General features: G+C 43.2%; 1 protein-coding gene across 1 annotated transcript in view; it reads right to left on the bottom strand.

Annotated features, from left to right (window-relative positions):
• Window positions 1-22,052, bottom strand: part of LOC137656745 (uncharacterized) — an 85,007-nt gene extending 62,955 nt beyond the window's left edge. Inside the window, exons 1-4 of the mRNA XM_068390995.1 lie at window positions 21,986-22,052; window positions 9,658-9,739; window positions 4,657-4,724; window positions 3,968-4,036 (exon numbers count right to left, since the gene is read on the bottom strand). Of these exons, the coding sequence (XP_068247096.1) occupies window positions 3,968-4,036; window positions 4,657-4,724; window positions 9,658-9,739; window positions 21,986-22,018 (252 nt within the window). The 5' untranslated portion in view covers window positions 22,019-22,052. The remainder of the gene's footprint in view (window positions 1-3,967; window positions 4,037-4,656; window positions 4,725-9,657; window positions 9,740-21,985) is intronic.
• Between the last annotated feature and the right edge of the window lie 781 nt (window positions 22,053-22,833).

Raw genomic sequence — 22,833 nt, 5'->3', positions numbered from 1 at the left:
CCAGTGAAAAGCTAGATGGTATTGAAGAGGACGGAGGTGTAGTCTTCCTAGTGACACAAATTGTTCCACGGATGACAGCGTCCCTACCAGACTCATCCACAGCCTGACTGAGCAGCGTTCCTTCTTCAGCATCTTCTGGATGGATAGCAGGGCTTGATCTATTCTGGGGGCTGATCGTCTTGTTGTTCAGCAACGTCCTCATCAGAGGGTTCCTCATCCGAAAACTGATGAGGAAACGGCAACGGAGTGGGCAACGTCTGGCTCGCTGAGACCGGTAGCACTGGTGCATGCGTGACGGAGCCGGACGCAACATCATGGAACTGCTGCACAGTCTGTGAACTGTCAACAACCATGGGTGCGCGAGGAAGCACAGCGTCCACCCGAGACTGTCTAGACCGTCTGGGTTGTGCAGTCAACACCATACCGGGTTGCTGAGGTTGACGCACTGCGTCAAAACAAGTCACCTCTGCTGGTTGTTGAACGTCCTGAACGTCAACAACCACCTCCGAGCGTCGCTTAACGTCAACGTGCGGCTGGCAACCCACACTGGGTCGCATCGGTGGAGGAACCACCTCAACTGGCAGACGCGAGAAGGTTACCTCAGCGTCAACAGGACGCACAACCGACCGGTTGGAGGGTTGTTGGCCAGAAGGTTCGGCAGCAACCTTCTCCGCATTAAAGTCCTGTATCAAGGACGCAAGCTTGGACTGCATGTCTTGCAGCAAAGCCCATTTAGGGTCTACGGGAGCAGGTGCGGCAACAGACGGGGTTAGCGACTGAGGCGGTACCGCTTTCCATCCCTGAAAGCCTTGTTTATGCATGACATAATTGTACAGCAAAACTTCAAAGGCTCGAAAACAGCTGTGAAGTTGACCTGTAAAAAATTGGAGCGTCTCCTGGCCAGGCGCCAGGGAGAGTCTACGAGATTTGAGAAGTCTATCTGGGCAGAGGCATGAACTCCCAAGTCGAGAACTTCTCTCGTGTCATATCAGACTCTCGCTCTATAAGCCAGTTTAAAAGAAGGGAAAGCAAAGGCTGTATCCCCCAAACTCCTCCTGGTGATAAACCAGTCGCCTAGCCAACGTAAAGCTCTCTAGGAGAGCGAGAGAGCACTAGCTTAAAAACAACGGCTTCGAAGTAGCTAGGCCTAATGTAAGCTCTGACGTTTAGGCGAACGAGGAGCAGCAGTTACAAAAAGATCCGGACAAAGATCCTTAAAAAAAATCATCCTGATTTAATTAAAGTCCATAGAGGGCTAAGCAGCTTTAGGCTCCTCTCCATCTGACAGAGTCCTCAAGGGAATATCAGTAGGAGGGGGAACAGCAACTTCCTCATCTACAGGAACCTTGTCCGATAAAAGCTGAGTCTCAAGCAAGGGAGAGACCTACCGTGGTGGCAATGCTTTACAAGCAGAGTCCACACTCACTGGTGCATTAGTAGCGGACCAGGACGCAACGTCATGTAACTGCTTGACAGTCTGTGAACTGTCAACAACTGAACTGTCAACCACAACAGGTGCGTGAGGACGCACAGCGTCCACTCGAGACTGCTTTGACTGCCTAGACTGAGCAGTCAAAACAACTCTAGAATGCGGAGGTTGACGCACAGCGTCAAAACAAGTCAACTCTGATTGTTAGCGAACGTCTTGAACGTCAACAGGAGCATCAGCAAGTGGCCTAACGTCCAAATGCGGCTGAAAATCCACACGAGACCGCATCGAGTGTGGTTCTAAACAACCTGACTGACGTGACTTAGCTACGCCAACGTCAACAGGAAGCACAAAGGAACGTTAGGTTGGCTGAAAGCCAGGATCTCGATGAGATAAACGGCTAGACTCAACGGACTAATCGGCAGAATAGTCTTCCATAAGGGAGGCAAGCATATTCTGCATGTCTTGCCATACAACCCATTAAGGATCAACGGAAATGGTTGTGGTAAGAGACGAGGGTAACGTCTGTGACCGCAACACTTTGCCAACAAAAAAGACTCGGAGTCTGTGTTACGCTTTTGTTAGGCGGCGAGCAGTTATCCGATGACTGCATAGGGTCAGAGCTGTCCTAATAACTGTAACCAGGACGCTGGACCTGTCCTGAAAGGACTGACTTTCGCTTAAGGGCTTCGAAACCTTGTGACAGGTTTCTTATGCGAAAAGCCTTTGGATGACGAGGAGAAAAAACGTCTCTCTCGTCTTATGGTAGGGGAGATCTTGGTAAGATACACCCGATACCATAGAGGGAAACGTCTGTTCGTTGATCAAGGCCTCTCGAACCCATAAGTTGTTCGACATTACTTCTCCCCTGTTTGGGAGCTTGCAAGAGGTCCCGGACTAGGTGAACGACAGGCACGAACAGACGAACCCTCGGACGCAACACTGTAACACTTTGCGCAATATCACTTTATCACTTCGATTTTCTGTTTTGCACTTATTTCACTGAAATCGAAACTTTTACTGATTTCTACCTGAAACACGCAATTCTACCCTTCATTAAAAGGTAGTAATTGCTAAATAAGTCGTATAATGCAAGCTCATTAATACCAGCAAAAAACAGAAAACATATTTTAAGATAAAATTTTCAGTGGCTGGGGAAGAGACTGAACACTAGTTCCTTCAAAACTACGTTTTCAATCTCTAACTGCACATAGCCTGGGGACGAGAATAAAAAACTAAAAATGTTTTATCCTTTCTCCCCGTACCGAGACTAGGGACGAGAGCAACTCGAGAACAACGTTACCCGCTTGAACGGAACGTTTTCTCTCCTCTCTCTCCCTCCGTCTCTATCTCTCTCTCTCTTTCTTTCTTGATTTCGCACCTAAGAGAAGAGCCCAATTACATTTCGTCAAAAAAAAACATGTTATTTGACCAAAGGAAAAAACTGAAAGGTTTTTCAATTAAAAAGTTCCTTTAAAATAGAATTTAAAACATTTAAGCTTAGAAAGAATGAACAAAACGTCAGAATCGATTTACTCTTTCTGCAAAGTGAAACCGTGATACACTCTCTCTCTATCGTAACGATAGAGCGCATGTTGAACGTCCTGAACGTCAACAACTGCGTAGCATAAATAAACTAAACGTTAGTTCATCTTTGAAAAAGGTACGAAGACTATTCAAAGAAATTCTTTCATAAAATATTTCATTTAAAAAGTTTTAAATCCTTAGCTCTTTAAAAGCTATTTACGATATAAAGGGCTCAACGTTGATTAACTTCGGTTTCCAAGTTAGGACCGCCTACTCTCAGGAAAGGTCGCATATAAACAAAACATTAAAATTTATTTTTTATGTTTATTATAAATGGAAAGTTAATCGAAGAGGAAAATCTATAATTAATTTATAACGTGATAAGATAATTACTAAAAGCCTAAACACACTTCCGTCTAAGGGAAGGGTCGGCCATTTAAAAGTGAAAGAAAGTCCATACTCTCTTTGTCACCAAAATTAAATCTATCCAAAACGAGTTCAAGATTTAAGATGAAGATAAAACACCTGCACTGCGAAAGCTCAAACCAGAATATAGTACTTCACCAAAGATGATGGGAAAAACTCCAGGTTTCAACAGCGAGTAAAGTACGTCTTGTCGACACGTCGACAGAGAGAAAATTGAGTCTTTGTTTACATAAGAGCTGGGTATCTGGTCGACAGATGGCGCTGTTGGGCACACCCGCAACCTGTGTAGCGATCGCTGGCGAGTTTTTCCGTAGAGTTTGTCTGTCGAGCAACAGAGTTGCAGCTATATATTCACCGGCTAAGTTAAATATTTAAAACAAAGTTTTATGAATACTTACCTGGCAGTTATATATATATAGCTTCAGGTTATCTCTGCCGAAGTCGGAGACTCAGCTATATATATATAACTTCCAGGTAAGTACTATTCATAAACATTCCCTATATTAATGAACGGAAGGTTTGCATCCACGTGGAAATAGCTATAAAAATGGTTTGATAGATTCCAAAAGCGTTCTTCCATACTACCTTTAGGTGAGCTCCTGAATAACAATGATCAGATACTGCCTTCTCACTCGTCATATCCTTCTGACACGCCTGTAAAACAAAGATAGAATCCTATGTGAATTTTTATAAATTAATAGGGCTAGTGTCGGTTTTAAAAATCTTCTGGAATAAAGGCCATTAATATAGCTACCCGAGTCAAAATATAAAACCATTTAAAGTGATTTTCAAACCCTTTCATCTTTAAGCCTTCCTAATTCTATTTTATCAAGTCTTAGTTTCAACTCAATACATTTTAAAATACAATAACTGTTTACCAAACAGGGTGTCAAGTAATTGGGTGTGAAATTTCCCCCCACCCTTTTAATAAAACATATATATATATATATATATATAGAGAGAGAGAGAGAGAGAGAGAGAGAGAGAGAGAGAGAGAGTGTCTTTGTGACATCCAAAATTCTTGTAACTCCTTATAACACACACAGACACTCTCTCTCTCTCTCTCTCTCTCTCTCTCTCTCTCTCTCTCTCTCTCTCTCTCTCTCTCTCTCTCTCTCTCTCTCTCTCTCTCTATCCAATCGCATGCCTTTACTTCCGTGACACTCTCCCCAATTACCACATCGCTTTCCAGCCTCCCTTGCGTTCCCACCTACCTTAACCGAACACCTAACGGAAAAGCTTACTGAAAGTATTACGGAACAAATGATACATACCTGGCAAAAGAACGCCATCCTCCTGTTGCTATTGACCTTGATGACAAACTCTCGGCCATACAAAATATCTTGAATGAAAAGAAACAAAAAATTTTATGAACTAAATATATACATACATACATATACCAAGGCACTTCCCCCAATTTTGGGGGGTAGCCGACATCAACAAAGAAACAAAAACAAAAAGGGGACCTCTACTCTCTAAAAGGGACGGGACGAGGGGGCTAGGAACCTCCTCTCCTGTATCTACATCCTGTGAGACATCGACTAAATATATAAGATTATATAATAAAGGTACAGTATCAAACCAGAAAAAAAAAATGATACTGAAATATGAAAAATTTGTAAGTAATCTGTAATTTTCCTAATTATACAAAGAGGTAGCAGCAGTAGGGGATTCAGCATTATGAAGCTTCATCTGTGGTGGATAATGTGGGAGGTTGGGCTGTGGCACCCTAGCAGTACCAGCTGAACTCGGTTGAGTCCCTGGTTAGGCTGAAGGAACGTAGAGAGTAGAGGTCCCCCTTTTGTTTTGTTTCATTGTTGGTTTCGGCTACCCCCCAAAATTGGGGGAAGTGCCTTGGTATATGGATGGATACAAATCTTGAGCTCTTTACCATCGATATATTTCCCGACTTGCCGGAAAACTAACCATAATTGATTGATTTGAAATTCTTTCGCATCCTGACATCATTTGTTATAAATAGAGATTAAAAAATATTCAATTTAAAACCATGAAAGTGAGGGTGTCCTTAGAGAATTTTAATAGCTTTCAGAAGACTTGCTCGGAAATAAATCTAAAAATACCGCTGGCATAGTACAACACATCCTGTCCAAGGATCTTGGCAAGGATGAACATGCCCTCCTCACCTCGAGCCTTAAACAGATATCTACTGTATTTCTTTTGGTGCTATAAGTGGGGCATCCGGTCAACAAATGCCTTACTGTCAAGAGTATCAAACAGTCGTCGCAATATGGCTGGTGTTGGTCAGTTAGCAGAAACTTGTGTCAACCGGGTGTGACCAATGCGGAGACCACGAAGAGTGGTCTACCATTTTCAGGTCATTATGTTACACCTCCAAGGAGATGTAACATTTGTTATCTCTCTCATATTATTAGCAACTAAGCCATCCCAATGCTATTGCCAATTATTATAAATAAAATTCTTGATGCTGGGTAAACAAATCATTACAGAGGATGGGATACCTTCTTGGTAGCAACTCCTCTGCAACACTCTTTGCCAGTTAACCCTTTTACCCCCAGGCTCTTTGGAAATTTCCACCCCTTAACCCCCAAGGGGTTATTTTTTCCCCCAGCACATTTTGCAGTATATTTTTTTAAATTGCTCTACAGTAATAGCCTTAATTTTTTTCATAGAGAGGTCAGGTTGGTCTCATTCTCTTGGAAAATGCCTGAATTTTCTCAAAAAATTATCAAAAATATGAAAAAAAAAATTTTTATAGCATTTTTATGCAAGGACCTACCGGTACGTCCATGGGGGTAAAGGGACAAGTTTTGTGAAACGTACCAGTACGTCCTTTGGGGGTAAAAGGGTTAATCTGCCTCCTGATTTTCAGACACACTTCCGATTGTCAGAACCCAGTAAAATTGAACTGTTATACCTCTCACCCCAATAATAAAAAGCCATTCTAAAATTTTTCAAACTAAAGGGTTACTGGCATTAAAAACTTCTAAAGTTTGTAGGATAATTCTTGCATCATCACTAAAGATGGTAAAATGACCCTCATCTCTTAATGCTATTTTTTCAATAGCGGTTAGTATACCATATAGTTCGGCAGTAAATATAGAAGATACTATAAGAAGTGCACCTCTACAATTAAATGCATCAGATCTTGAGCCATCAGTATACTGTATATAAAAGTCACTTCCCTGTGTTCTTCAACATGTTCCATGAAAAGATACCTGGCTTCTAAGTTAGTCATGTTTGTTTTATGAATACTGTTTACCAATGTTTTTACCGGAAAACTATAAGGTTGAGATTTTGGGTGCAACTCAGAATATCTACAAGGCCTTACAAGGTTTGCAGTCTGATAGGCTAAAGAATTATGAAGTCTTTGTAACCTAAACCAATACTGAACAATAGAAGAATTTTGGTAAATTTCTTAAGGTAATTCTCAAGCGTCAACAACAAGGCTTGGGATAGGCAAAGTTCTAAGGGCTCCTGTGGACAATCTAATACCAGTATGGTGTATAGAATCTAAAATCGTTAGTTGACTTGGGGTGGCTGAGGAGTATATTTCACACCCATAACTAATTTCTGAAAAAATTAAAGCCTTTTATAACTTTAAACGAGTTTTGCAGTCTGCCCCCTAAGATCACTTCACTTCACTTCCACTCCCAGGTAGGCTTTCAGCCTGTCAGTGGAATCAGTTGTCTTCTCCACTCAATTCTGTTGTCAAAAATTCCCTCTCTTCTCAGCTGTTCAATTGTTGGCATGCTGTTCTTTGTCAAAATCTCTTTAATTCCATCCCTCCAGCGTTTACGTGGTCTACCTCTTGATCTCCCCTAAGATATATGGGACAAAACTTTAAAAAAATATTTTTTTTCAGACGCTCAAGACATTTCACTTTTAAGGCTTTCAATTGAGGAATCTGTGTCAGCCTGCTGTTATTTATCAATCCTAAAAATCTAGCTTCACTTACACATGGGATCTGTTGACCTTTGAGGTATATATCCATGTCTGGATGCACTCCCCGAATACGACAGAAATGGACAACGACAGTTTTGCTTTTCGCAAACTTAAATCCATTCATATCATCTCACTGAATTATTTTGTCAATTGAGAGTTATAGTTTTCCCTCAACCATTGCCATTCTATCTCCAGCAAATGATATGGAGAGATCATCTACAAAGAACATCTTGGGGAAAGACAGAGGATATCCTATTAATTTCAATTGCAAATAAAGTTACATTTAGCACACTACCCTGGGGAACTCCTTCTTTCTGACATTTCCTCTCTGACAGAGATTCACCTACTCTAACCTGAAAAAAATCCATATGAAAAAAATCCTTGAATGAACAATGGTAGCTCTCCTCTCAATCCCAAATTATGAATGGTTTTAAGTATACCATATCTCCAAGCAGAATCATATGCAATTTAAAAGAAAAAAAAAAAAAAAAAAAAAAACTTACATGGTACTGTTTGGAAGCAAAGGCTTCACAAATAGAGGACTAAGTCATACCAACAAATCAGATATTGAGTGCATTTTCTTAAATCCACAATGCATAGGCGATAAAATACCAAACTTCTCCAAGTACTACATCAGTCTTTCTTGGACCATCTTCTCCATGATCTACATAAAAAAAATATATCAATGCAATTGGTCGATAACTTCCTGCTAAAAATCTTATCCTAACTGGGTTTTAAAAGAGCTAAAATAATGGCTAGTTCCCAAACACTTAGATAACTATGTTCATTCCTTATTCTGTTAATAATGCTTAAAATAAAGTACCCAATATTTACATGTACATGTTTAATCATTGCATATAGAATTCCATCGGGTCCAGGGGCTGTATCATTGCAAGTAGCAAGTGCGGATTCAAATTCCCTTTAAGTAAAAGAACATTGAAAGATTCCTCATTTTCTGTTGCAAAATTTAGCACTTTCCATTCACCAATGCTTCTATAAAGGTAACCCGGAGCTGCTTCACACTTGCATGATACACTGGAGAAATGATTGGCCAAGGCATTGCTAACCTCAGTTGCTCCAGTCGCATACTAACCATCACCTTCAATTTGCCCAAAGAATCAGTAAAAAAAGCCATCCCTCTTCTTCAGGGCCCATTTGTTAGCTGACTGATGTGCCATGAAGATCACTGCCTCACCACCAAACAGAACCAACTTGCCATACTTTGTCATTTTAGGATTTGACAAATCCTAAGTAGCAGCAAAGTAGGTGACAGCAGTGGACCATTGGTTGATCCAGAAAGCCATTAGGAGGCTGCCCATGGAATCCTGCCATTAAAGTAGACACTGCAGGGTTAGCAGGAAGAGAAGACAGGCTTACACCCTTCAGATAACGTAGAATCTCCTTTGTTGAGTGTGTGGGAGGCAGGATCTTACTCAACCGGATAGACAGCATTGAATTTTCACGCTCATCATGGCCCCACGAGGAAGCTCTGACCATGGAAACTCCAGTAAAGTCCTTCATCCTTGAGGGACAATGGTTTAAAGGTCGCTCATGAATGGCAGAGGTAAGGGACAGTGATATTGCCCTAGCAAGCAGGACAATGCCCTAGAGACTGACTCTATATATTATATGGTCAGTGCCCAAGCCCCCTCTCCATCCTAGCTAGGACCAGGGAGGGCCAGGCAATGGCTGCTGATGACTCAGCAGATAGACCTATAGGCTCCCCCAAACCCCCCAAACCTTAGCTCACAAGGATGATGGGGTTGCAGACTTTAAAGGCACTAATGAGTCTGAGTGGGACTCGAACCCCCGTCAGGTAAACGCCAGACAGAGACGTTACCAATCAGGCCACAACAACCCCTAAAACACCGATCAATTACTGTAGATCCCACTGTGACAGGAGCCATGGTAGCCTTCCAAGTTCATTACATTCACGAACGAGTGCAACCTGAGTTGTGCAGCATCTCTGACATTGGTTATTGCTGGGCCATCTGCTTTTGTAGCCATTGGGCATAGTAGTTTTTTTTTAAGGTAGAGAAGCTATTGTTTTAAGGATAATAACACAAAGAATTCCATGTATAGGCCATGGAAATAATCAACAATTTTCTATGAGATTTTTTAACATATTACTTTTCAATTATAACTGGTTGCAGACATTACCTTCAACCACAGACTGCGTAAAAATCTAAATCTGAGAGAGAGAGAGAGAGAGAGAGAGAGAGAGAGAGAGAGAGAGAGAGAGAGAGAGAGAGAGAGAGAGAGAGAGAGAGAGAGAGAGAGAGAGAATGAATTTTAAATGGAACACTCAATTAAAATTATAAAAATAAAATTATAAAAAAAATATTACTTACTAACAGCTTCCTGGAATACATAGTTATTGTTCAGAGCATATGCCATATCAGAGAACTTCAGCATTATTTCTCTGGCCGATTGCTGGGAATAAAAAGAGAAAAAGTTAAGGCCTTCATTGCAATGGCTAAAAGATTATTAAACACTGCATGGTAAATTGTACTGTGTAGTATGACAGATCTCCAGCTTGTTATTAACCCTTTTACCCCCAAAGGACGTACTGGTACGTTTCACAAAAGCCATCCCTTTACCCCCATGAACGTACCGGTACGTCCTTGCAAAAAAAATGCTATAAGAATTTTTTTTTTCATATTTTTGAAAAATTTTTGAAAGAATTCAGGCATTTTCCAAGAGAATGAGACCAACCTGACCTCTCTATGACAAAAATTAAGGCTGTTAGAGCAATTTAAAAAAAATATACTGCAAAATGTGCTGGGAAAAAAATAACCCCCTGGGGGTTAAGGGTTGGAAATTTCCAAATAGCCTGGGGGTAAAAGGGTTAAACATAATGCACATAAGCAAACTAAGAGACTATTGATGCTAAAGAAAATAAAAACAATACACATACAGAACTGTAATTAGTCAACGCATTGCTTATAGAGGCTTAAATTGAATTATCTGGAAATTGTTGAGAAAAATAAAAAAGGCAAATTTGTATTCTTCCTAACAATACAAACCTGTTGTTATTCATTAAGGATCATATTTTTGGCGAAGCTGGAAGACTAGCCATAAGACTTTTAGCGAGGTAACTACCCCACTGCTAGTTAGCTGGGGGTTAGGGGGGGCGGGTAGCCCACTGACTGACACACGCACACCTGTGTTGTCTCACAGGCAGGACTTATCCGGGGACAGAAGATGGCAGACCAATTTATATAAATATCACAAGGTTAGTATCGTTAGGAAAAATACAAATTACTTTCAACTTTGTCAATTGCTCCGACACTATATAAAAACCCTTTCGCTATTTATTAGGGATGACTTACCCATTAAGAGGGTAGAAGTCCGAACCAACTGGCTGGTATCTGACAAAAGGTTTTCCCATACGTGCTCCGCACATAACAGGGAGAAACCCTGACACATCGCTAACTTCCGTGCAAAGCACGGTTAGAGGACAGAGTAATCTATGTGATTGTGTAATACTAGCACAATCACAATCAACAAATAAAATAAATATTATACATATATGCATACATATACATATAAACTTGAAGAGAAATAATACTCATAGAGTTGGGAAAGCAAGACAAGAGAAAGTTAATAAAATTAGGAGAAGGTTGAAGTAATATTGAGCAGAAGAAATAGATGAAAGGAAGAGAAATTTAGATTCGAACTTGGGGAGCAATTTCTCAAAGTTCGAGAGCCCTCTTGCCCATCACAATTCTTCAACAATATGAAGAAACCACATGATCTCGTCAAGGCATTTTCTCATTACAAGGGCAGAATCCTGAGCTCTCCTACTGAAACACAGAGACTTACTTCTGGACCTGTGCAAAGCATTAGAGATCCAACTGAACCTGCAGAAGTCTAGTCTCATCCCAAAGCAGTCCATCAGGTATCTAGCCATGGACATAAGACTCAGTTCAAGACAAAGCCTTTCCTTCAGCTAACAGAATCTCAAGGTTCAGCATATTGGCAACAACCTTTCTGAAAGGAAACCTCCTTCCTGCCCTCACTTGGCAGAAGTTACTAGGCCAACTCTCCTCGTTAGAGAAACTTGTGCCATTGGGGAGGTTGCATCTGCTATCGGTGCAGTGAGATCTGAAGACTAGGTGGTCACAAGCTTCAGATCACCCTGCAGCCCTGCTACAAGTACCTAAGGAAATGGTAAAAGACCTCCTTTGGTGGCAGAACAAGGAGAACTTGTTAGTGGGAACCGCCCTTCAGGCTCCTCCACCACAGTTCCTACTGTTCACAGACGCATCTCGCCAGGGGCGGGGCTCTCACCTAGGTAAAGAGCAAATCTCAGGCCTATGGTCCGAAAAAGGATTTTGACGTAGGAAAAATCTATTTCTGGGCGAGGGACCTGTGCCGCCCAGTGAATAAGCTCCATTTAGCACTTATTCTTAGGTAATTTACTGCTAAATATACCAGAGAAAAAATGTAAAGGAGTGCTAGGTTAACTAGCTCGCTCACCTATTGGTGTCGGTATAAAATTGGGCGTATAATCCAGAGGTCCCGCACTATTTAGATTCATCCATGACAAAGACCCCAATAGAGGAGAGCCGTTCAACCTCACTCGGCACCACCAACTCTGCATCCGCTCAGAACCCAACTCCTTAGCACCCAAAGTTTGGGGACTCCAAGGGAGAGGAGCTGGAAGGGTTCACTGGGCGGCACAGGTCCCTCGCCCAGAAATAGATTTTTCCTACGTCAAAATCCCTTTTCTGGGCTCGAACCTGTGCCGCCCAGTGAATATATACAAGAGAAATGTCACCAAACTTGCAAAATAAAGGAAAAAACATAAGCGTAAGGGAAATACAAGTTGCTTTAATCAGAGATGAGTGCCAAAAACAATTATAAGGGTATCTTAAAAGGAACATAAATCCACTTGGTAGAACAACTGACAAATAAGGTAAGGTATAATAATGCCGTGAGTGATAATATATACAGATACTCAGGAGTTAAAAATTTACAAATATAATAACAGTATTCAGGTGCGAAACCAACGAATACAAATAGGGTATAAATGAGGCAGGTAAGGGGGAGAGATAAAATGACAAGGAATTAACCTGTGAGTTACCTGGGAGTAACTACGCTCCCTGCAGCTACTGTAGAAAATTTTAGGGCTTCCAAATGTTTAAGGTAGTGTTTCTTGAACACTGACGGTGATTTCCACCCTGTATACCTGGAAAGGTCCGTAAAATTCATGTGGTGAAAAAAGTTCACCGAAGTAGCAACCGCTCTGATATCATGTGCAAGAGGAAAAGAGTCAGGGCTAGCTTGTTTAATAAAATACAAAATTTGTTGCCTGATCCCTTTAATGGTAATGGTACCACCCTGTTCTCTAATGAATAGAGGCCCCGAGGAGTTAGAGGAGGTCCGGGATAAATAAGACCTAAGAGTAGTAACAGGGCACAGAGACGGATCTTGCGTGAGGGGAACAATTTTCCAGGAGGACCATCTGTTCTGAGGGTCTTCGTTCTTAGCCAAAAAGAATTTGTTAGGTGAAAGAAGGACCTCTCCCGAAGGAAGGAACTCAATATGACCCGGGTCTCTCGACAAGGCTGCCAGTTCAGAAATTCTTGCCCCGGAAGCCAAGCTCACCAGGAAAAGTGTTTTCCTGAGAAGGGGAATGTAATCACACGAACTGTTAATGGTATCAGAAGCCAATTTGAGTACATCATTAAGGAACCAGGTCACGGGGTAGGACGAGTAACCGGTTTCAGTCTGGCACAGGCTTTCGGAATTGAAGCTAACAAAGAGTCGGTTAAGTCTATGTTAAAACCCACTAGGAAGATCTTTTTCAAAGCAGATTTAATAGTGGTGATAGTATTGGCTGCCAGACCTGATTCTAATAAAGTTCTAAAGAAAGTGACTGTAAGGTTCAAGTTCATACAGTGCACGTCTGAGTCTATCAAAAATTTTGCCAACTTTTTAACTGCAGAGTCATACTGGCGGATGGTGGAATCCCGTTTATCAGATTCTAGGAACAGGGTGTTTTGAGGATCGATATTGGCACCATGCATGGCGCAAACTTCATGAAGTCCATAAAGTTAGGGCGCTCTGAATGTTTGAGAAAGCGTACACAACGCGTGTTTGTACTATCTGAGACAGAACCGGATTGGGTATCGGGTGAGGATATAGTCTCAACTCTCGCAGGAGAGGATACCAGTTGCTCTTGGGCCAGTTGGGTGCGACCAAGGCTACTTGTCCCTTGAAGGATCTCAGTTTGTCTAGGACTTTCAGTAAAAGATTCACCGGGGGAAAGAGATAAATCCTTTCCCAGATGTCCCAATTCTGTGACATGGCGTCTGTGGCGTAAGCCTGAGGGTCTAGATTGGGAGCCACATATACTCTCAATTTGTGGTTGGACTCCGTGGCGAAGAGGTCCACTTGGAGACCGGGAACCAGAGAGAGAATCCACCGGAATGACTTTAGATCGAGTGACCATTCCGATTCTAGAGGGGAGGTCCGGGACAAGGCGTCTGCCACTACGTTCCGGACTCCCGCCAGGTGGACAGCTGAAAGATGCCAACGGTTCGAGGCTGCTAGGGAGAATATGGCTACTAGAACATGGTTCAGAGGCCCTGATTTTGACCCGCCTCTGTTGAGGCAGCGGACCACCACTTTGCTGTCGAGGACCAGACGAAGGTGTTGTCTCTTGGGTAGAGCGAGACGTTTCAGGGTTAGAAGAACTGCCATGGCCTCCAGCACATTGATGTGAAATTGGCAGAATAAGGGAGACCAAAGACCTTGAACTTTCCTGAGCTGAGAATAGCCGCCCCAACCTGATAGGGATGCGTCCGTGTGAATGATTAACTTCGGAGGCGGAAATCGAAGGGGAACTGACTTTGACAGATTGTTGGCTCTTGTCCAAGGAAGAAGTCTTTCCCGTAGAATGGGAGGAAGGCGGACTTTCCTGTCCCGGAGCTTCCGGTTCGCCCTCGAACGCCAGACACGATTGATATCTTTCAATTTTGCCTTCAGAAGTAGATCCGTCACTGAGGCAAATTGAAGGGACCCCAGAATCCTCTCTTGGAGTCGTCTGGAACTTACTTTGTCTTTGAGAAAGCGTTTGGTGTTCCTTGCAATCTCTAACCTCTTGGGTTTGGGAAGACACAGAGTATGAGATATAAGATCCCATTGCAGGCCGAGCCATTGGAACTTTGATTTCGGAAGAAGACGGGACTTCTTGAAGTTGATCTGGAAGCCTAGAGATTGAAGATATTGGATGACTCTGTGAGTGGCTTTTAGGCAATTTTGGGAGGTGTCTGACCAAATGAGCCAGTCGTCCAGATAGGCTACTACTTGAATCCCTTGATTTCTGAGTTCCTGAACAGCGACTTCTGCTAACTTTGTGAAGATCCTTGGGGCGATGTTGAGCCCGAAAGGCATCACCTTGAAGGAGTAATTTTTGTCCCCTAGGCGGAAGCCTAGATACGGACGGAAGTGTCTCGCTATCGGGACGTGATAATAGGCGTCTGTAAGATCGATAGAGGTGGTGACGGCCCCACGGGGAAGTAAGGTCCGCACCTGCGAGACGGTAAGCATTCGAAACTTGTCGCATTGAATGGACAAGTTGAGAAGGGATAGGTCTAGAATCACTCTTCTCTTGTCTGAATCCTTCTTCGGGACACTGAACAGCCGACCCTGAAACTTCAGGTGTTTCGTTTCTTGTATGGCGTTCTTTTGTAACAGATCCTGGACAAATTCGACTAGGTCCGGAGTGGAATGTTGATGAAATTTGTTCGGAGGAGGAGGCCCTTGAATCCAACTCCACCCCAGTCCCTTGGAGATGATACTGAAAGCCCAGGGACTGAACCTCCATTTGTTGCAGAAGGCATAAAGCCTCCCCCCTACCTGCTGCACCTCAGTATTGGCTTGAGGAGTTGCCTCCACGTCCGCCTCGGAAGTTCTTTCCCTTGCGAAAGAATCTTCCCCTACCTCTGTTCTGGTTAGAACCACGGTGGTAGCCTCTACCTCTGTTATAACTCTGGGAAGAGCTATGAGCCTCATAAGACTGGTTAAAGGCAGGAGAAGTGGTGGAGGCACCGGAAAGCTGGCTCTTAGGGAGCAGAACGGTGACATAGTCGTCCGAAGGAGCCTGAGAGGTGGAAGGCTGTGCAGGAGCAACGGGAGATGGAGGAAGAGGCAGTCGGAAATTGGACGAACTACTCTGCTGTTGCCTGAACTGGGTGGAGGTATACGGGCGGAGCTTCTTCCTACCCCGGGCTTGGTAATTTGCGGGGTCATATTTCCGTTTAGGAGTCAAACCCCAACGGGCTTTAAGGCTCTGATTGACTCTCGTGGCCTCTGCCAAGACTTCCTCTACAAGATCCTCAGGGAAGAGATTTGAACCCCAGCAGGAGGACCGGATAAGCTTATTAGGCTCGTGCCTAATAGTCGCCTCAGCCAGGACGTGTTTGCGACACCTACGTTTAGCAATAGCGAAGTCATAAAGGTCGTAGTATAATGACTGCAACGTAGCCTTATTGAGAGACTTAAAGATACTCTCAGTATCATAAGTCAAGGCTATCGACTCCGTGGACGTGGCCAAGTTCAGAGTACGGCCAACACGTAGGCGGGAATCATACTCCTGTTTAATGAGGGATTCCGGGAGACGGGGAAGCCGCTCACTAAACATAACTGAAGCACAGTCCGCTGATAGCTTGCCAGAGGTAAAAGTGGTATGGACATTGTCCCAACACTCAATGCAAGAAGGAAGAAGGAGGGAGATCGGATCCACCTCTCGGATGGGAGGCAAGGGCTTCTCCTCCAGAGCATATTGGAAAGCAAGCTCTGCTACCTTATTGACGCATGAAGTCACGGTGTTTTTGTCCATTAAGAACATTGTGAAGGAGCTCTTATAAGGCGTCAACATGGTGTTGGTGCAACCAATATCATTCAGGAACCTAGCCCAAACAGATTGGGCTTGTTCTTTTGGGAAGATGACCGTCTGTTTGGGGACCTTATCTAACCGAACCAGAGCTTCCTCGGTAAGCCTGGCATAACCATGAAACGGAAATGCCAGACCAGGAGGAAAGAATTCAAAGTCCTCTAGAGGACGAGTGCCAAGACCCTTCAAAGTTAACATTCCGTCTGAGAACGGGGAATGAAGAGCCATACGCCAAGGATTGTTCTTGGTAAACGGCGGGAGCTTAGAGGCATCCGGGATGAGAGAGCTTTGGACTCGCTCCGGAGCACCTTGCTCTAATGCCCCAAGTCTCTGACCGATGTTAGAGAACATCGTGTCCATCTTGGCCTGCATTTCCGACACCAACTTAGCTTGCATCTCCGACACAATGCGAAGCATGGCTGATTCGGAAAGGCCCGGGCTAGCAGCAGGAGTGGCGGAATGTACTCCCGGGTCGTGAGACTTAGAGGAGGAGCCGGAAGCCTTAGATGACGGGTTTGTATTCAGCTTAGAACTATGGGAAGCCTTGTGAGGCTTACGAGCTTTAGGTAAGGTTCTAGATGTAGACTTATCCTTGGGGGGAACCGGGTGTGATCGTTGAGACGAATCACGGTCCCCAGAAAAACCATGAAAGGAAGAGCGATCAGATGAAGAAGAAAGAGCGGGGCTGAGGATAGGAATCTCAGCGCCGGTAACATCTGCCTCACTTACCACCCTACCTGCATCCGGATCATCCAATAACATGGGTTCAACATCCAGGTTCATGGAAGCAACATTGTCTTCCAGATCTCCGGGGGCATCCGACGGATCTTGTTCTTGATCAATGAACCCCGCTATGGTGGCATCAATGTGGGCAATGATGGGAGCTGCAACATGCCTAGCCACAGTGGCTGAAGACTTGGCGTTAGGATAGATCATGGCACAATAGTCTTCGGATAGGACGTAAGGCTGCTTGGATTTCACGTTTCGGGCAAAACCACCAACCCACACTTTCAGTGTGGCCCGAGCCGCAGACTTTTGCTCCGGGGATGCCTGAAATAATAGTGGGAATTATAAAAGGGAAGACTCCCAGTGGTCCTTCAAGACCATAGAGATCTTACTAAATAGTGTTTGTAAACCAAAAAAGGTAAAATAAATAAGAAGGCAACATAGCCAACGGGACTCACCGAGTCAGATCCAAGGGTGGTGATGAGGTCAAAACAGACCATACAGTTATCAGGGTGCCATACCACGATGTCCTCCAGCTGAACTCCGCAGAGGGCGTGAGACCGACATACGGTATGGCCACAAGGCTGATGAAGAACAGCCGCACAGGCCGTCGTCTGACAATGCACCATCTATAACAAGAATAGTATATGAGAAACTGTAATTCTCTTAAGTAGGGGCGGGTCCGGAGGACCCGGGCCTAACATAAGTCTAACATAAGATTAGAGCTTAACTGTAATATTCTTAAGTAGGGGCGGGTCCGGAGGACCCGGGCCTAAACATAAGTCTAACTTAAGACTAAAGTATAGCTATCCATTCCGGTCGAGCCGGGAGCATAAAAAGGATGCAACAAAGAATTAAGACACATGGTGTCTGATTTCCCGGAGCGAGGTTAAGCCCCGGGCCGGGAAATAAAAGTATATCCATAAACCAATTCATATAGGAACTCCGGGATAGTGATCTGTCATATATAATCACATATAATCATAGGAACTGTTATAAATTAATAAGGGGGCGGAACTGTAGATAAGAACCGCCAACCGAACCCGGAGGGTTTCGTATAACATAAAAAAGTGTGATAAGTGAATATAAAATAGGGTGCACCGGGATCCAACTCTGTTGACCGGTGGCCAACCAGTCTAGACAGAGACGAACCCGCCGGGACACCCGGAGGACAAAGTCCAAAAACACTGAACTACCCCCTCTAAAAGGAGGGAAGGCAACGGTCCCCTAGGGGAGGGGGGGAGAGAAGCCTAGCCGCCCACCTAGCGAGAGGGGGAGCTTGGGGGAGGATCACGTGATACGGAGCAGCAGGGCTACCAACTGACGATCCCCAACCAGACAGATCAAACGGAGTAATAGCACAAATATTCATTATAATAGTGATAGCGTTGAAAAATTATATAAATATACACATAAAAAATTTAGGGCAAGGCATGCAACATAATAAATAAATCACAAAGGACACACCTGATGGCTTATAAAATAACATTGCCGCCTAGTAACGAAGGTCGGCAAGCCATAACGATACGTAACTGATATCGGCCCTAAAAATGAACCACGAGGGTTCTAAACGCTAAATAATGAATATCCACAATAACAAATAAAATTTAATTAATAATAAAAATAATACACATAGTAACACCGCGAGTGAAACTAAAAGCTCTCAAAACAGGAGTACCAACTGTAAGTGGAATCAAGCAAGATCGATATGAACGAAGAGAATAAACTCCTATAATTTAAATATTAAACGATCTAGATTGCTCAAAACACAGCAAAACATAGCTTGGTACTTGACTTAGACGGTGTTTCCTGGGAAACCGATGAAGAAGCCATAATCCAAAGGAAAATCGCAAAAACACGAGAGCACAAACAAAAATCGGGTTACCATAAAGGCGTGCTAAAAGGAGTTGGGTTCTGAGCGGATGCAGAGTTGGTGGTGCCGAGTGAGGTTGAACGGCTCTCCTCTATTGGGGTCTTTGTCGTGGATGAATCTAAATAGTGCGGGACCTCTGGATTATACGCCCAATTTTATACCGACACCAATAGGTGAGCGAGCTAGTTAACCTAGCACTCCTTCTCTGGTATATTTAGCAGTAAATTACCTAAGAATAAGTGCTAAATGGAGCTTATTCACTGGGCGGCACAGGTTCGAGCCCAGAAAAGACAAGATCTTTCACATAAACTTCCTGGAATTGAAAGCAGCACAATTACCATTAATTCACTACTCAAAAGACTCTGACGAGTTACTCAGTGGTGTTGATGAGCAATAATACACGGTGATGACCTACATCTCCAATCAAGGAGGCGCAAGCTCTCTCCTGCTATGTAATCTAGTAGTAGAGATATTGTAATTAAGTGGATACAGTCCCAGGCGATCTCTCTCTTGGCGAGGTTTATCCCCGGAAAGAGGAATGTCCTTGCATAACATATGAGCACTCAAGGGACGACAGTTGTTTCAGATTGGTCTTCCCTTCCTCTAGTGAGACACTTGTGACTTCATGGGGTTCCCCGTCACAGGACATGTTCACCATCCAACTTAGTCACAACCTTCAGGTGTATTACTCCCCAGTCCTCGACCAAGCTGCGATGATGAAAGACACATTTCAACAAGACAGGCTAGACTTTTATAACTTCCCACCGTTTTGTCTGATTCGTCAGTCATTAAATAGAGTCAGAACATCTAGGGGAGTCAGCGTAACGCTAGTGGCTCCAAAGCGGCCAGCAGTAGAGTGGTATTCAGACCTGCTGGAATTTTTCACAGAAGCACCAAAAGAACTTCCAGGATGGCCAAACCTGCTACGCCACCCTCACATGTAAAAATTACACGACGCAGTTCACAGTCTGTCCCTCTTCATGACGCAATGCACTGCCTGTCCCTCTTCACGACGAGACTATCCAGCATTGGGTTCGAAAGAAGGATTTTCAAGACCAACTACGAAGCAGCTTTCCGGATATGTCCGACATTTTTACGCAGGAGTTTACCAGGCAAAGTGGAAAATCTTCTGTGATTGGTGTCATAGGGGAAATATTGCTCCACTCAAGCCACTATTCCCTTGATTGCAAATTTTCTACTGTTCTTGAGGAACAAGAAGGCCCTTTCAGTAACTGCGGTAAAGAGCTACCACTCAGCCTTGAGCCAAGTATTCAAACTGAAAGGACTGGATCTCTCTGACTCTTGGGAACTCTCAGCTCTGATTAAGCATTTTGAGCAATCTTGCCTGCCTCGATAACTAACCCTTTCTTGGGATGTGACTAAGGTCTTACGGACCTTGAAGGAAGCCCCGTACGAACACATGCATAAAGCCTTAGACAGAGACCTTACCTTAAAGACTGTCTTCCTCCTTACCTCAGCTTTAGTCAAGGGAGTGAGCAAATTGGACGGTCTATCTCATCTTATGTCACATTCCAGAGGGTTTAACGAACTATCTTTGTCCTTTGTTCGTGAATTTGTGGCCAAAACGAAAAATTCAGATGATAATGATCTCAGATTTGACTCTAACAAACTTGTCTTTAAAAGCGATAACCGATAACTCACATGACATGTTACTATGTCCTGTAAGAGCAGTGTGTAAATATTTGAAGAGAGCGCAATATCTTGGGCCTAAAATCTCCAATTTATTTGTGAGCACTGGCCACTCAAAAAGAAAGTTTCCAGAAATGCTATTTCTTTCTGGTTGAGAGAAACTATCATGAGAGCCTCGAGCACATGATATACGTGGGCTTGCCACAACCTTAGCATTCTGCAAGAATCACTCTGTAGCAGTTCTAAAAGCTGGAGTTTGGAAGAGACAAACCCCATTTAGGAACCATCACCTTAGAGATTGCAAATATACTTTAGGTCTTTAGAAACCTTTCCTTTAGGCCCTATTGTTGTTGCACAGCAAATAGTCTAACTATAAGCTCTTATAGGACACATAACTGCTCTTATCTCAGATAATGGTATGTAATGAGCACTAAGACGGATGGTGATCTTGATTGGGCTTGGAGATTTGAAATTTACCCTAAAGCAAGTAAGAATGCCTCTAAGTTGAGTACTGGTTGATATTATATATTGAATGATACTGTATATTGTAAATTTTGATAATATGCAACATGATGTTCATATCACTTCACCCTGATAAAGTGTCTCTAGAACTGAATGTAAGGCCCTGCTTCTTTACAAGCCACCTGTACTGTTCACAAATAATTCCCTTTGATCTCTAATTGTATCTTGCGAGAGAAGGGCTGACCGCTTTCCTTCACTGAGACTTCCTCTCACCTAAGGAAGACTCTCATATGATTGACTCAGAAGTTTGTATCTGCGTAAGCATAAACTAAAAAATATGATATTTTCATAATAAAATAAATTTTTGAACATACTTACCCGCTGGTTATATAAGAATGGCGAGCGTCCAAGGGATTTTAGCCATTCTTGTATAACCAGCGGGTAAGTTTTATGTTTAAAATTACATGATTTGTATTTTTCCCTGCTTTACAAACCTAAGTCATTTACCCAAGGTTCTGCTTCAACAGTCCCACAAATCTTTTACCAGACGATTGTTGTGACTAAGCGCTTTGAACTAGCATAGTGCGTCGGATGCTCCATAACGCACTAGTAATACACTGCGGGACACAGGGCAGAGGGAAAGGATAGGGAAGCACACAAAGGGACCACGTGGGGACCGCATGAGACACAAAGGGGTCGGGAATACAAAGGGACGCACTGGGTTAAGAGAGAGCGTGGGGGTGTTAACGCCGACGCGACCAAAAACTTACTGGAGATCGAGACCTGAGCAAGCATGCTCTCTGACCCCGGGTTGTCTCTGGGCGCGTATCACTCCGCCAGAGATTACCCTGCATAGAAAACGGGAGTAGGGTAAACTACACAAAATTCTGGTCGGATGGGAGGAGATCCCAGATACTCCTAAGAAAGTAGTTCGAGGTAAGTACTCCGTGTTGGAACAAATATAAATTACATAAAATTTTTAGCATTTCTGTATGAACAAATATACTGTAACTTCAAATTGACATTAATGACATTAATTATCTTAAAAAAGCAGTGTACATACCTCATCCCATGGCTTTCTCAGGTACTCAGACATTGTAACGGCCAAAGTTGTCTGCAAGAATTACCTGGAAAAATTGTAAAAAAACAAATATGATAAATTGGGAATTGTACTTTTCCTAACTATACAAGCCTTAGCTCTTCACTATGGATGCACTGTTCCAGCATAGCTAGAAACCAGCCATAAAAGTGACTGATACTGTATGTTTAGGAATATAAGGATGGATATATTGGCCTTGTGTGTGACAAAGATAAAAAGGGAACGGTGAAGTGATGTTTGGTGAAGTGACTGGTAGAGTGTCTGGGATTGAAAGGGGAAAGCAAAAGAGAGTGTGGCTTTATTGCTGAAGGAATGGATGACAGATAAAGTAGTGGAATGGAAGGAGGTATCATCTAGGTTAATATGGGTAAGGGTTAGGTTGAGTAGAGAATGTTGGGCTTTTGTTAGTTCATATGGGCCAGGTTGTGAGTAAAGTGAAGAGTGGAATGAATTAACTAGGTGTGTAGAAGGACTGGGTGCTGGAGGGGTAGAAGGTTTCAGTGGGAAAAAAATGGCGTACCAGGTGAAAATAAGTGGTGAAAGACTGGTAGATATGTGTGTTGTACAAGAGCTGGTGATAAATTGTAGTTTATTTCAAAAAGAAAGATATCAATAAGTATATAAGGATAAGAGTGGCAAATGGAAGAGTGGTAGAAAGGGCATTAATGGATTATGTGTTGATAACAAGAAGGATGTTAGCAAGATTGAAAGATGTGCACTTGTTTTGAGGTATGGCTAACGGTATGTCTGATCATTTTTTGGTGGAAGGAAAATTAGTTGTAGAAAAAGAGTGGGAGAATAGAGTGGGGGGA

This window comes from Palaemon carinicauda, chromosome 17 (genome assembly GCF_036898095.1).
Source record: "Palaemon carinicauda isolate YSFRI2023 chromosome 17, ASM3689809v2, whole genome shotgun sequence".
Taxonomy (NCBI): domain Eukaryota; kingdom Metazoa; phylum Arthropoda; class Malacostraca; order Decapoda; family Palaemonidae; genus Palaemon; species Palaemon carinicauda.
This window is presented reverse-complemented; position numbering and strand designations above follow the sequence as displayed.